The sequence below is a fragment of the Thunnus maccoyii genome, chromosome 14, assembly GCF_910596095.1.
Source record: "Thunnus maccoyii chromosome 14, fThuMac1.1, whole genome shotgun sequence".
Taxonomy (NCBI): domain Eukaryota; kingdom Metazoa; phylum Chordata; class Actinopteri; order Scombriformes; family Scombridae; genus Thunnus; species Thunnus maccoyii.
The window spans coordinates 22,902,113-22,916,564 of record NC_056546.1 but is presented as its reverse complement, the minus strand read 5'-3'; the positions used below and the strand labels follow the sequence as shown (position 1 = coordinate 22,916,564).

The 14,452-nt window shown below is 41.1% G+C and overlaps 1 protein-coding gene across 6 annotated transcripts in view; it reads right to left on the bottom strand.

Moving 5' to 3' along the window:
• Positions 1 to 14,452, bottom strand: part of ablim1a (actin binding LIM protein 1a) — a 37,211-nt gene that overhangs the window by 4,605 nt on the left and 18,154 nt on the right. The window contains exons 3-18 of one of the 6 annotated variants that reach the window (XM_042434383.1): positions 12,362 to 12,545; positions 11,049 to 11,158; positions 9,147 to 9,273; positions 8,933 to 9,026; positions 6,850 to 6,937; positions 6,569 to 6,633; positions 6,136 to 6,180; positions 5,411 to 5,488; positions 5,040 to 5,198; positions 4,723 to 4,767; positions 4,260 to 4,295; positions 4,004 to 4,133; positions 3,231 to 3,350; positions 2,325 to 2,429; positions 1,916 to 1,963; positions 2 to 87 (exon numbers count right to left, since the gene is read on the bottom strand). In XM_042434383.1, the coding sequence (XP_042290317.1) occupies positions 2 to 87; positions 1,916 to 1,963; positions 2,325 to 2,429; positions 3,231 to 3,350; positions 4,004 to 4,133; positions 4,260 to 4,295; positions 4,723 to 4,767; positions 5,040 to 5,198; positions 5,411 to 5,488; positions 6,136 to 6,180; positions 6,569 to 6,633; positions 6,850 to 6,937; positions 8,933 to 9,026; positions 9,147 to 9,273; positions 11,049 to 11,158; positions 12,362 to 12,545 (1,520 nt within the window). The remainder of the gene's footprint in view (position 1; positions 88 to 1,915; positions 1,964 to 2,324; positions 2,430 to 3,230; positions 3,351 to 4,003; positions 4,134 to 4,259; positions 4,296 to 4,722; positions 4,768 to 5,039; positions 5,199 to 5,410; positions 5,489 to 6,135; positions 6,181 to 6,568; positions 6,634 to 6,849; positions 6,938 to 8,932; positions 9,027 to 9,146; positions 9,274 to 11,048; positions 11,159 to 12,361; positions 12,546 to 14,452) is intronic. The other 5 variants (XM_042434385.1, XM_042434384.1, XM_042434386.1 and 2 more) reach the window with 5 other exon arrangements.

Below are 14,452 nucleotides of genomic sequence, written 5' to 3'. Positions count from 1 at the left end.
CCTTGCTGAGATGTTCTTCCTGCAACTGCTTTCTTTTCAAGGCCTCTTCTTCCTCATCTTCTCTGGATCGTCTCCTCCCTTCCGAACCTATGGGTGACAGTCCAAAAGATGATATAACACATACATAGACATGCATACACACACACACACATCTCTCTGGAGGATGTCATGCTGCACATGTACTTGTAAAGTACAGCTGGATGAAATGCTTCATCCACAGTTCAGTTTTAGAGACAGACAGAAAGATGTGGCTGCTTCATTTGGCTGTTGGAGCAGTAAGAAATACACACAATAAATGAGTAATAGGTGGACGTTAGGACACAAATGTGAGACAGAGTTGACGAGACAGACAAACAGAGGGACTTATTGGAATATTTGGCTACACTGACATGATGAATGTTTCCTCTGGCGGCTTTCATCATTCATGTCAAGAATTTATTGGATGTCGAATACACAGAACGGCACAATGTAAGACAGACAGACAAAAGTCAGTTTGAAGTCAGTCTCAGTTATCTCTGTCCAAGTCATTTGTGGCATTGTGGTGTATAGCTAGTGCACCCAACAGTATAGTAAGTGAACATAAAATGGTGAAACTGATGCTACCTTGAGCAAAAAATAATATGGCAGCAACAGAAACTAAATGATGCCTCTGCACTGTGCAAGCAAAACTTAAAGGCAAATTATGCCTGAATTACAAGAGAGCTTTGAGTGAAGCAGGAATGCAGTTAAGCTTTTGGGCTAGAAAGGAGAAACAGGAAAGTTAAGCTGTGGTGAGGCGTCTATTGTGTCGCTATAAGGTAGCAGTGCAAGCATGCCCATCACGAGCCTACTGTACCTAATACAGCGATAGAGTAGGGCCAACAATCACCCTCACTCCGTGAGCTGTCATCCGGAGAGGGAGCGTGGGCAGCGGGGAAGGTGGCGGATCTGATGATGTCATCAGCAGACTTGCTTTGACGTGCTATGGCAGCTGTATCTAGGTTGGTAACCATGGGAACTGATCTATCAGTGTCTGGGTCACAGTCTCAACCACAAGGAGCTTAAACATCTTAGCACCATCTGATCACCAGGCTCAGCAATCATTTTATTCCGCATCTTGGTTTGAAACCTATGCCATCTACAATGCAAAAAGTGTCTTTCCTAACAAGTCACCTAATATTAGATACAGCCTTAAATTGAAGGGAGTCTGAAGTAAGTGGCAAAGAACTGTCAAAGGGCAAGGATCTGTGTGTTTTTGCATATGTTTCATGGATGATTTTTGTGACATTTTTGCACCATTTATGGTGGCTAATGTTAGCTAAAGTTAGCATATTTTAGATAGACGTGTGTAACTGACATTACTGAGTCAATTTGTTGACTTTATGACTCTTCTCTACTTGTGCTACTATAAACACTACATTTTAGAATGTCACAGATAAACATTTCAATGGTTTATCACAAAAGTAAAACAAGAAGTGAACATGTCGCTAGCCAGTAAACATGTTTGTTTACTGGTATCATTCCTTCTGCTCTTAGTCAGTTTTCCTGATAATGATGTTTTAAAGCAGCTGGCTTCTGGCAACTGGCAACATTATCCTCACAACTCAGAAAAAGTTACATAGTGTTGCTTTATTTAAAAAAAAGGCTGACTTTAACATTACTGTAAATGACTTGTTAAGATGGACGATGTGCAGTGTAGAACTGGCTGCAGGTCAGACAGAGGAGGATCGGAGACAGACTTCAAACAGTGCTCGTACACTGACACTGGGGGTGACTACATGGTTAGATGGACACACAGTTTCAGTTGAATAACAAAAGCATTTTAGTAAAAGAGCCCAGCTCAATAACATCATTTCCTTCAGTATTGTGAATAGTATTCAGACAGACAGTTATGCCCCCTCTTTCTAAAATAAGTCATAAATAAGAGGAGAGGTACCATGTTGTTTGTAGATAGGAGGTTTTCTGTAGATGTTGCTCCCCTGATCTGAAAACAGTCAAATGCAGAAAGGAAAGACATTTACAGAGTATTCAGTGTCTCTGTTATACAAAATAAAACATTTTAAATTTGTTTTACAAAAGTCATGACGCAATATACCAGCATATTTATCGAATTTCTCCCTTTTTCCTGTGTTACATACTGTCTACTGGTGCTCATCTGTGACTATAGTTGTGAAAGAAGAGGGGAAAAAGCAAAAGCTGATCCCAAATGGAGTAAAATGATTGACAGATAGATAGATAGATAGATAGATAGATAGATAGATAGATAGATAGATAGATTGTTAGTTAAAAGTCTGGTAAGAGAGAAAGTAGGGACGAGCAGTGACAGGGTGCGCTCCAGCTCCTACCTGGGAGGTGGAAATGTTTAGGGGTCTGAGAGAGAGGCGGGGTGACCGGCCGGCTGTCAGGCCTGAGCGGGAGGGGGGAGCTCCGGCCACTCGGCGGGTCAGTGCCTCCAGTGAGAAGAACCAAGAACAGAACATAAGCAGGGATACTAAAGGGGAACCACAGTCTGAATGGTGCAACACACAGGGACCATCGGGACCAGTTGAAGTCATTTTGAGCAAATGGGAGACATTCTGGTTGGTTTTAATAAATGCAGTTAATGGAGCCTTTCGCTACAGTATGTGCAAGCAGACGAAGGTACAAAAGCAGCTCAAGCGAGCAGAGAAACGCCGAAGATTAAGGAAAGCAAGACTTAATGCTTGGGAGATGGGTTATGAGTCATGAAGTATAATGTCTGTTTCATAACATGAGTTCACGGTTCAATAAGAGTTCACAGTTTAGAAAGTTGTACCTTACAGCATGCTTCAACACACTAAAAAAACTTTCTTTTTATCTCATCATTACAGTTTACTGGAAACAGGAGACTCATTCTGACACCACAAAAACATTTCCGTCATCCAACTTTCAGGAAACTGTCAGTTTGGATATTGGATTTGGATTACTAGTATCTCTCAAGTACATGCAAAGCTGCAAAACACAAACACAGAGCCTGTCAGCTGCTTTGGCAGAGGCTGTGTTAGTAAAAGGTTAAGAAGTTCATGCCAGTTTGTGAGGAGTCATTGACTTGGCTGCTTGTTGCTTTTCAGACAGGGTTTGACCATTCATGATGGCAGTTTCTGTCTAATGGGAAATGGTGATGGATCCAGAATGACAGATGAGATTTGGCAGGAGGTGGCATCCCAGGTGATGATGAAGATGATGTGTTGCCTTGGGGGGGGCAGCGGAGTAAAGTGGAGTTGGGCCCTTACCTTGGCTATGGGGGAGGAAGTGGTGTCTGAAAGGGGAGGTGGGGCGGGAGTCACTATTTCTGGAGCCCACACTGTTACTGCACAGGGAGGAGCAGAGCTTCTGCATGCCTGTCAGAGCCTCTGCAGGGAGGGGGATGTGTGGGGCAGGGGACAAAAACCCAGCACCAGGCAGCAGAGGTATTGTGGGGAGGAGATAGAAGGTGAGAAGGTGAGGGCCAAAAGAAAAGGGAGATATACAGGATTCAAATGACGAAAAGAGCAAATCAAAGACACCCACAGAAGTGAGAAGTAAGGAGTATTTGAGATGGTCAGTAAGAAACAAGGAAGACTATTACACTTTAAAATCAGACATTTTAAAGGAAAAAACAGCAAAGTCAGGAGAAATTGTGTTGTTAAAGGTGCAAAATTGACTTTGAGGTTGTTATTCTGCAAAAGGAGGGATTGTCCATTGTGTCAAATCAAAGTACTACAAGAAAAAAAATCAATAACATAATAACCCAAAAGTCAATTTTGGTGAAGTTCTCCTTTAATACAGTAAATAGATCAGAGGGAGGGAAGTGAGAACCTTAAGGTGGAGGGTCTAATGTGTTTTAGCAACTGTCACGGCCAGTTATCATCTACCTAACAGGTAAAGATCTCATCAATCAACCTTTTAAAAAGTTGAAATCATCAATATTATCACAGACAATGTAACATTATACATACTGTCCATGCACACACGCACACAAATGCGTGCACACATCTCTGCTAAAGTGGTCTGCGTAAGTACTCACCTGGCCTGTGAAAATGCTGCGGCGACCGTGACAAGGTGGGGGTGTAACCATGGCGATTATAAACTGGTGACCCTATGGAGCCCTGACTGGTGGACCTTTGGAGGATGCGTTCCCTCCTGTCGTAAGAGCCCTGACACACACACACACACACACACACAGGTTACTACGCACACTGCTGGGATTAATGATAATACATTATATACAGCATTTACACTGTATTCAGGTGAGAATGAATCTGACAAAATAATATGCTCACCTCAGCGGGTGGGGTTGGCGACATATTTCTTGAGGACTGGAAAGAATCAAACAAGTGTGAATTATGACTTTGTTGTTTGTTTATTTTTTTTTTTACTTTTTTAAAAACAATACAGGTGATCTAGATAATGTTAGACTGCCCCATAGATGCAAAAGGCCCAGACAGCCAGACGTACAGTACCAGTCAAAAGTTTGGACACACCTTCCCATTGTCTTGAATGAGAAAGTGTTTCCAAACTTTTGACCGGTACTATAAATACCATAGCATCACACTATAGTGTTAACAAGCAATAGGAGACATCTGCACCAGGTATAAAAATGGCCCATCTGCTGATCTTCCACATTTTTGCAAACTGTGAAGCAACAAAGCACATGGCCTCCTTTTTATGTGATGCATACCTTGTTACTTTTCTTTGCTATTTTAGGACCATTTATCATCATGAGCACACAGTGACATATCTTACCTTGTCATCAGGCAAGGGTGAACGCTCCCTCCTGGCAGTGTGGAGCTGTGTGGGACATAAAAGTTCAGTGCCGCATAAAAGTTTTTATTACAACATGAAAAGATGTACTGTGTTATTGATAAAAAAGACTCCTTCATGTTTATTAATCCCTCTTTTTATGTCTTTTTCCATGAGGAAAAAGACCTACTAGAGCATCAGAGGAAAATATAGCCCACAACTAAACAGAGGATCAGTTTAGGAATACAATTCTTAATATACAGTATGTCCACAAAGACAGCATGCATGCAGGAGGAGAAGCATGCATTCTGTCTGTTTACCTCTCCCACACTCTCTCGTCTCTCGTCTCTCTCATCCAGGGAGGTGGTGTACATAGGTTCATAGGTAATAAGATCGGGGCGCTCAATGTCATAAATGGCTTTGACTTTTGGAATGGCAGCTAGGTCTCTGTAATCAAGGATCTCATTGTCTACTTTTGCCTAGGGAGACAAATAAAGACAAACATGCACACACGGACAAGAGCAAAGGGAGATTACTACTGTAAAACAATACTATTACTGAACAAGGTGCAACTGTATAGCTATTGTACTATTGTAAAAAAAAAAGAAAAAAAAAGGGAAAGGTAATTTCTCACTAGAGAGACAATCTTAGCACAATCTTTTCAAACATACAGCTCTGTGACATATCTTACATAGATCGTGTGACCCGGTGAGCCAGGTATGCTTGAACCAGGTCTGGAACAAATACTCTCGGACGACGACCTCGTAGGCTGTGAGAAGAAAACACAAAAGTGAGTGTTAGTCTCAACATCATCACTCAGGCAGCCATTCTCCCATGATCCACAGCCCCCTGCCGTCTGCATATCACCCGGGAGTATTACCCAAAACACTCCAACATTACATCATTTAGCTTTGTATGAGCGATGAGAGGGAATTGCAACACCCTGTATTTGCGCTTCATAAAGTACATGAAGTACTTTGAAATACTAACATGTCGTCTCATGATTAGGTCATTCATTTGCAAATTTGCAAAGTGAATGAGTGCTTTAGTGCTGTGATTTTATGTTCTTAAGAATCTCATGCCTGTTTATGGGAAATGAAGAGTTTAGATGACAGCAGCAGTCCTGAATGTAGCGTAATTAAATGAGCTTTTCACCTAATGGATAAATGGGGGTTTTAAAAAAGACAGATTAGTCTGTGACATTGTGTGTGCTCCTCCAAATGTGTGCACATCTTAGTCTCATGCACCTTTGATATGAGTGCAGTTAAGGTGTTAAAAGACAAGACTGAATGACACACAGAGAGGGCACTGCAGGCTGTCTCCAGCAGATGGCAGCATACAGTGCATCCTATGTGTCCTATGTGCATGGTGGAACACAGGATGATGCCATCTCATAGCCAATAGCGAATACAGTACCTGCCTTTCTGTTTTTTGGAGGAATAAGAGGGACGGAGGCAATAGCTGTGGAGGAAGGGAGAGGGGGAGTTCACAGGACATCACACAGGGGTTGTGCCACTTCCAGCCCGACTAACAGTTCACACATACATCAAGGCAAATGTGTCCACATGTAAATATGCACATGAACAAATATTTATACACACACACACATGCAAAGGCACACACACACACACAACATATATTGCCTCAATAGGCAAATTATTTCAACCACATTAGGTTAAGGTTTAACAGTTCAGCAAGGGAGTGATAACAGCCCATGCAAAAAACCTTTGTTACATAGTCTGAATTTCTATCCAGTCCAGTAAAAAGTAGGCATTGGACGTGAACAGAAAAGTGCTTTCAGTCGAGACAAAGTCAAGGACAATGGTGTCAGTGACGCCCAAATTCCTACCCGCTCCCTGTGTCTCTCCTCTGTTCTAGTGGTGTTCTTGCAGCCAGGATGCCAAACTGTTGATCCTGAGGGGGAAGACATAGACAGTCTCAGACACAAGAAATACAAGTTCATTAGCTCATTAGTGCCACAGATGGATATATAGCATGTTCTCGTTATTGAAATATTATTTAGCTGTATATTTTAGGGCTGCAACTAACGATCATTTTCATTATCAATTTATCTGTCAATTTCTTTGTAATGAATCACTTAATTAAACAACCAACTATTGACTACCTCACCTTGCAGATACATCTCTTCTCCTTCTGTGAACATCTGATTGCACCTGCTGCATCTCGCACAGCTGGGATGGTAGTGCTTATCGCCTGCCTGGAAAACACAGCGCAAAGAACAGACTTGACATCACAGGAAAATGAAGATCAATGGTGTCTGCAGTAAAGTTAGTGAAGCGGAGCTGTGACTTCCAGGAAATCAACCCAGTGTTGTACCTGTTCTCAGCTACACTTCTTTCCTATAACACCCAAATCTTGTTAGTGGAAAGAACAGTTTCATCAGATCTTGTGTGCTAGTAACTGCTCTCCCCCTTCCTTCACAAACAACTGATGATGAAACTGTGGCACTGGAGAGTTGTGAGTAAATATGGTGACTTGACATTGTTCTGCAGGTTCCCTGTAAGTCAGTTGTTGCTCAACAGTACATGAAGGAGTGTAACGCAATGTGAAATCATTTAATGTATTCCAGCCACATTTCTTTCAGTATGAACTTACACAAAACGGTTAAGATTGTTTTGTTAATATTGAATATGACTGCTATGACACCTGGCTGTTTGACACAGTAAACCTGCCTTCAAATATCTGAGTGCTCCTCTTTGTGATAACCTGCATAATAAAATCCAATAAAATGATCTGATGACTAGAGCACCTCAATTTCCATCTACACTGATGTAGCACTTTGCATGCAGAGTGCACCATTATAATGTATGACTTTGACCAGGGATGATAAATACCCAAATGATTTTTTGCCTGCTGTACAACAACCCTCAGGTAACATTTCAACTGGCAAGTGGCCACTCAGAGATATGGAGCCACCGACTAATATTTGCATTTTACATTTTATTGCATCAAAAAAAGTCTACATGATGATGGCTACAGCAGGAACCTAATAGCACCGCCTATCCAATACTTTCCTCACATATGCTGGATAATAATAGTACTTATGCTATATGTGTAGTATGCCATTTAATACCGCCCCTCTAATAGCTGCATTAATCATTCCTGCATTAATAATATTCACATTGCACTCCCTCGGGAGCAGAGAACATGCAAACCAGTGGCCATAACGTATTTGACCTGGGTCTTGGGTCAGTGATTAGACTATCAGACAGACTGGTATGGCTTTGGTCCCAATGACGCTTTGGCAGCAGCTCAGGGGTGAGATGCCGAGGCCTTTTCCTATTGTCATAAAGGCCTGCCTTAGTGCTGGATTACTGTAAGCCCGGCTGGCTGGCTAGCAGTGACATTTTTATACCATTAAATGACACATAACTCAGTGTCTGATTGGATCACTGTCTGCAGAACAGACAGGCTAGCACTTGTTAGGGAGACTAGTGGACAAAGAATGTCAAGGACAGAAGTGTTGGTAATTTTACACATAAACTCTGCTTTGACCATGTTAATAACACTTTAACACGAGTTTCATAACAGCTGCACAACATATTAATGAATAATGTCCACTTGTCAGATCACAGTAGGTGTTTTATGTAATATTTATATAATTTGTGGCAAGGCAAGCTTATACATGAGTGTGTGCAAGCATGTGTATTTAGCTGGAAAGACCTGAAAATCTGCTAAGAATTAATCTTTTAGTTGAATACACTCATGTCAAGAGTTTATTTGGCTCTGTGCTGAAGAGATTACACCAGAGATTATCAAACTACATTTCACAATTCTGCACCATGCAACATCCTTTGACTGCAGAATTTAAATGTTACACCAACACTCAGCATTTGTAACTACGTTTGAATTTCTATCTGCATTATGTAAATCCACATAATGCACATGTTAACTTGAAACTTAAGATCTAATTAGCAGGTTTATCTCCTGTAATTGTCTTACATGAACATGAACGACTCAAATTCAAGTGAAAGTACCAGGATTAGGATTCCTTCAAGTATATTCAGAGCACACACTTACCTTAGGCAGGATTCATATGAAATCCAGGTGCAATGTTAATTGTTTGTTTACAGAGGCATATTATAAATTCCACATCACGGAGAAAAGCATCTGTCTGTACCTAGGAGCCAATCAGAGCACTGCAAGTGCAACTGAAGAATGTGATATGTGTGTGTATGTATCTGTTCCTTACCTCTAGCACCTTCCCTGTAATGAACTGATGACACGCCTCACACTGAACTCCAAAATGGATCTGGTAGTCCTTCTCACAGTAGGGGGCGCCATCCCTGACCAGAGACATACTGTATCTCAACACTTGACTGTGAAATATCATAGTGTGAGTGAACCTTATGCAGGCCTGGATTTGACCATGTAGCCTGTAATTACAGCGGATATGAGATGCTTACTTGCTGATGTACTCCCCGGTCAGCACTTTGCTGCAGGCCTTACACTTAAAGCAGCCCAGATGCCACTGTCTGTCCAATGCTAGGAGAGCCTGCCCATTCTTAATGTCTCGACCACATCCGGCACAATCTGAAAAAACAAAGGTTGCATGGCATAAAAAAACACAACGAAAATGTTGTCACAAAAGCTACATCAAAATAAAGGTGCAAGGAAATTCCTGTAGCTTACTGCTTTCAAATGGATCACAACATTGCATGCAAAGAGTGAGACATCTTGACACTAGATGGTGATAGAGGGTAGCTGGGAATGTTCTGACAGCTGCCTCTTTCTATCATCCACATCTCTTTTACCATGGCTCTAAAAGCTCCATCCATATCCAAGTAGGACCCCGAGGCTCTGAAAGTGTATGAGGTTGGTTTCTTAACGAACAATTTTCTTGTCATCTCTTCTTTAATGAATAGAGGATGAAAGCAACACAGAGCCCACTGCAACCACAGGGGACGATAACTGTGTAAGGCATAACGGGGTTGCAATGATGACGTGAGGAGAATCAGCATGCCTTATTTATAGGTGACCTTGTCTAAAAGCTCTTCAACTGCCAACAGAGAGACCAGTGGGGGTGAGAGAGACATGGACATAGAGAGAGAGAGAACAGGAAGAGGAAAAGAGGAAAGAGAAAGGAGGATGAGAGGAGTTGGAGGAGGAGGGGATCGAGCCCTGCACATTCCCTTTTCCAGGGGAAAGGAAATGCACAGCCATGCATAATTTAGCAAGGCCTGTCTTGGTGTTATTCATAAAGGAACATGGCTGGTTGAACACAAAGCAGAAGAAGAGAGGAAGAAGAGAGGTGGAGAAATCCCTGAATGATGCTGCTCCATCATTCAGTCTGCTAGTGTACTGTTATGTGGAACTGTTGAATAATACTAGCTACAAACTGATTCACACACCTCCTTAACCCCTTAACATCCAGTATCCTCCTTTTATTTCCCCTTAAAACAATAGTTAGGCACTTTGGAAAATATGCTTATTTGCTTTCCTGAAGCTACAGCTATGAGACGGTTAGCTTAGCTTAGCGTAAAGACTGGAAACTGGGGGAACAGCTAGCCTTGCTCTGTTCAAAGGTACCAAAATCCACCTACTAGCACCTCAAAAACTTACTAATCAAAATGCCATACCTTGTTTGTCTAAACCGTACAAAAACTGAAGTGTAAAAACAACAAGTTGTGGTTTTGCTAAGCTTAGCTAACCAGCTTGCTGTAGATTCATACTGAACTTTCAGACATGAGAGTATCAGTCTTCTTATCTCTCCAGAAGAAAGCCAATAAGCTATTCTTTTAAGTAGTAGTAGGTTTTTTGTTGCCCCAAAATTCAAAGTTACTTTATGTGTTAATACACATTTCCTCAAAATTCAGCAACATATTTGGTGTGTCTGGAAATATTCGGTGTTGCACTAGAATATAAAATAAAACTTTATGGGTTTGAACAATATTTGGCTGACCCATGACTGGTAATGGGTGTTCATTCATTACAGTTTTTCATGTCTTGGACAGATTTGAACATTTTGTTCAGTGTTCAATTAAATTAATGCTAATAATGTGTGGGCAAGATGACTGATGTAGACCTGAAAATTATTCTTCACTGTAACAAATATCACAGCTAAGATGACTGGTCAACAGCTACAATAAAGGTCATGCATGAATCATACCTGACATAATTCTTAACACATAATTCTTTCCAGACACTTTGTCTTTTTAAAACTTTTCAGTACCTTGAAATAACCCCCTTTCACTTTGAAACCTTTGCAGACTTCCTAAAGGTGACTGTAAATTAAAACAGAAAAATAGCCAACACCTTCCTGTTTATTAAACCTGTGTGCATGTGTTCATTTGAAAATAGTTACTCACTGCTAGAGCCCAGGATGTCCTTTGGTCCTGGAGACATGGGCTCAACACAGTACTGACACAGACAGTCCTTCCCGTTAAAGGTCACCCTGTCCCCGGCAGGGAATGGTCGTCTGGAAGCGGGGTGACATCAACAATTGGTCAAATTGCAACAAGACATGAGCTGTGGCCCTGAGCTAAGTGTAAGAGTTTATTAGATGTGGCTTGCAGGTTCTCTGATGGGGCATAGGATGACAGAGGCCGATGATGTGGATGTGTGTCAACACTGTTGGCCTGAGGAGGCCTTTTAGTCGGATGATGCAGACATGACACAGTGTGGTACTGTTGTCTGTCAACTAAAATTCCTGCCTTCTCTAACTTTGTTCTTTTGTCACTTTAATAATTCTGAATGGAAATTCACCACACCATTACTGTTTAGGAAAGTTGCACACAAATTAAAGCAATAAAGTCCCCCTCCACTCAAAAATGTGTTTTGTCTTATTGTTGCCTGACTGCGATGTTTGAGCTACACTGTGCAGAATGATGCATGTGCAGAGTTTGACACTACAGGGCTGTTTTCAAAATTAAAAAGTTTTTCTGTGCTCACTCATTAAATCTCAGTTTAAGGTATGTACCTAAGAGCATGATTTGTGACATCACAACTAGTTTCCAGCCAACCGTGGTCCAGGATGCAACTTACACAAGTGATACATGGAAATTTGAAGCCTCCAGGGTACATATACTGAGAATGGACACTTCAGTGAAGTAGGAGAACTTTTGCATAGAATCTGGATTTTTTTAAATGAGGAAAAAGGAGTAGAATTTTTTAACTAGTTAACTGAACTTTTTTGTTGAAAAACCTTATCAGACACTAAGAGCAGAGTACTTTTACATATCTTAAAACATGTCCCGGGGGTACTTTTAAGATAGAAGTAGTTGTAGAGAGAAACATTTGTGGTGATTTTGGTCAGAATCACCAGAAATAAAAGAAAACAATGACAAAACATGGTCTGGGTTAAATTCGGCCAGAGATATGTTTTAAGTGCAAATTGATTGAATCAGGAAGACTGAGATACTTTCATACCCTGTTTTCTTTCATGCTTCTATCAAATTATTATTGACCTGGTTTCTCTCTTCTAAGGCCTGCACTTTGCTCTGTGTTGGTCAGGGAGTTCTCCAAACCAAACAGATAAATTCACTGTTTGTTGGGACAGATAGCGAAGATGTGTATTTTGTATGTAATTATAGATTTTCTACAACTCACAAGAGTTTTAAGTTTCTCTGGGTTGGTCTGTGGTAATGTAAAATGAGTTGCATGCAAAGACTGGTTGTCTTACTTGCAGATGGTGCAGACGAAGCAGGCAGGGTGGTAGGTCTTGCCCAGGGCAGTGACCACTTCCCCCTCCACGAAGTCCCCACAGCCGTTGCAGCGGGTACCGTGCATGCGTTGGTAGTCCAGCGTGCACAGATACTCTCCATTCTTCATGAAGAAGCCCCCCTGGGCGAGGTCACAGCCACACACTATACAAGACACACACATTGGCATTCTGTAAGTCAAGTCATTTAGTGCTCTTCCCATATATCACACAAAGCATCCAGCCATCAAGTCACCCCACGCATCAATGGTTTGTTAAGACTTGCTAGTCTGTGTAATGCTGAGAGGCTCACTGAATGCATGAAATGGAGGCTGACAAAAACAATCAGTGAGAAATACATTTTAACAGCTCTGTGATTTACAGTATGAGGCGTGAGGGAAAATCCTTTCATCAGCAGTGTTCACAGTCACAAGAAAAAAAACAGAACCTTCTCCCTTTGAAAGGACGCCACATTGAGGCTGCATGTCGGTTAATCAGCACTACTACTGCAAGGTCTTTTTCATTGTAATTGTGGAGGTAGACTGTTCAATGCAACAAGTCTACAATTGTCTAGCCCAGGAAATGGCCTTGATCTGTTTCTGAAGATAACTGGCTCTCAATACTCCATACCTCGCTGTCAGTATCCAACAAGCTTCCTTCCATTCAAAATATAACCTTGACATCTTTACAAATATGAAAGACTTTTGAAGGAAGGAATACTAATTAAAGAACAATTGAGAGATTGGAATATTTCAATGTTGATATGTTGGGTCAAACATGGTTTACAGCTTGGAGCACTAAAGATTTGTGGCTTTTCTCCTTTCCACTAATCCATTGTGAACCACAAAAGTTTTTATCTTAACATGCTTTGACTGTCACATGTGTGTGTTAATCATCTTTAAATAGGATTTTAGTGCATCTGCTTTCAGGAGATCACAATCTTTTGATAAGGTCAAATCACAATTTGTATATTTGAATGATCCATGAAATCCATGCTCTCTGCTCCAGGGCTTAAATGTGTTGTTAAGATGCTGCATGTGGTGCCTGATTTGAGGGGAAATTTTAGGGCGTGGTGGCTGATTTATAAAAGGGATTTAACTTCCCACAAGCCCTTTTTTTCAGTGACACATTAACATATTATCGTATGACATCATGAAAATCTCAGCCCTTCCAAAAATTCAGTCATAGCAGTAGCAGAAAACATTTGATAGTCTTAACTTTCTTGTTTTGTTTTTGATTTTTTTATACATATTATGAATATTAATCAATTGTATTGTCAGATAGACGAGAATGCAGAGTCATATGATTGAGATTATTACTGTATATGTTGTGGAAACTCCACATCTGGTCTGATCAAGGTTCAGGCATAAGGCGTGTCTGTATGTACAGTATTCTAACCACATAATGATCACATGAGCTATGCAGTCCACCACTTTGGCACCACAGGGTTAGCCTGGGAATTTAATAGCCTTTTGGAAACGCCACAGCTAAGCAGGAAAATATTTTGATGTTTGAGATAACTGCACCTAATCATTCTTATGCAACGAGCCACGCTAAATCCTAGGGATGAATGAGAGCGAGTGAGGGAGAGAATCAGATTTAATTGCATTAGGGCTCAGGGATGATGAGATTAGCTTGTAAGCTAACTGAGTCGAGAGAACCAGCAGTGGAGACCTGGTGGCCTTTGACTGTGATGTCCAGCCACCTCGGCTTTTTACAGATCCACGCTATTACATAAAATGCCTTTTTGGAAACTTAAGAGGGTCGACTTATGAAAATGAAATGGAAGTGAATTTAGGGAAATTGAAAGATTTTTGCTCATGATTGATTCTCATGCAATGAACCAAATGCATGCAAAACGTGGCTATATGTTGTGAGTCTGCCAAGGGATAGTATCTGTTAATGACTTCTGAGTGTCAATAAGCTCAGTCAACCTGGCATGACCACAACAGACAATTATTATTAGCCGACAGGTTGGAGACTGACAATAGCAAAATGTAAATTTACAGCAAGGGCTAGGATAGTGTGTCTTTTAGCTATTAAAGCTGTCCTCATGTCTTCATCAGCAACCTC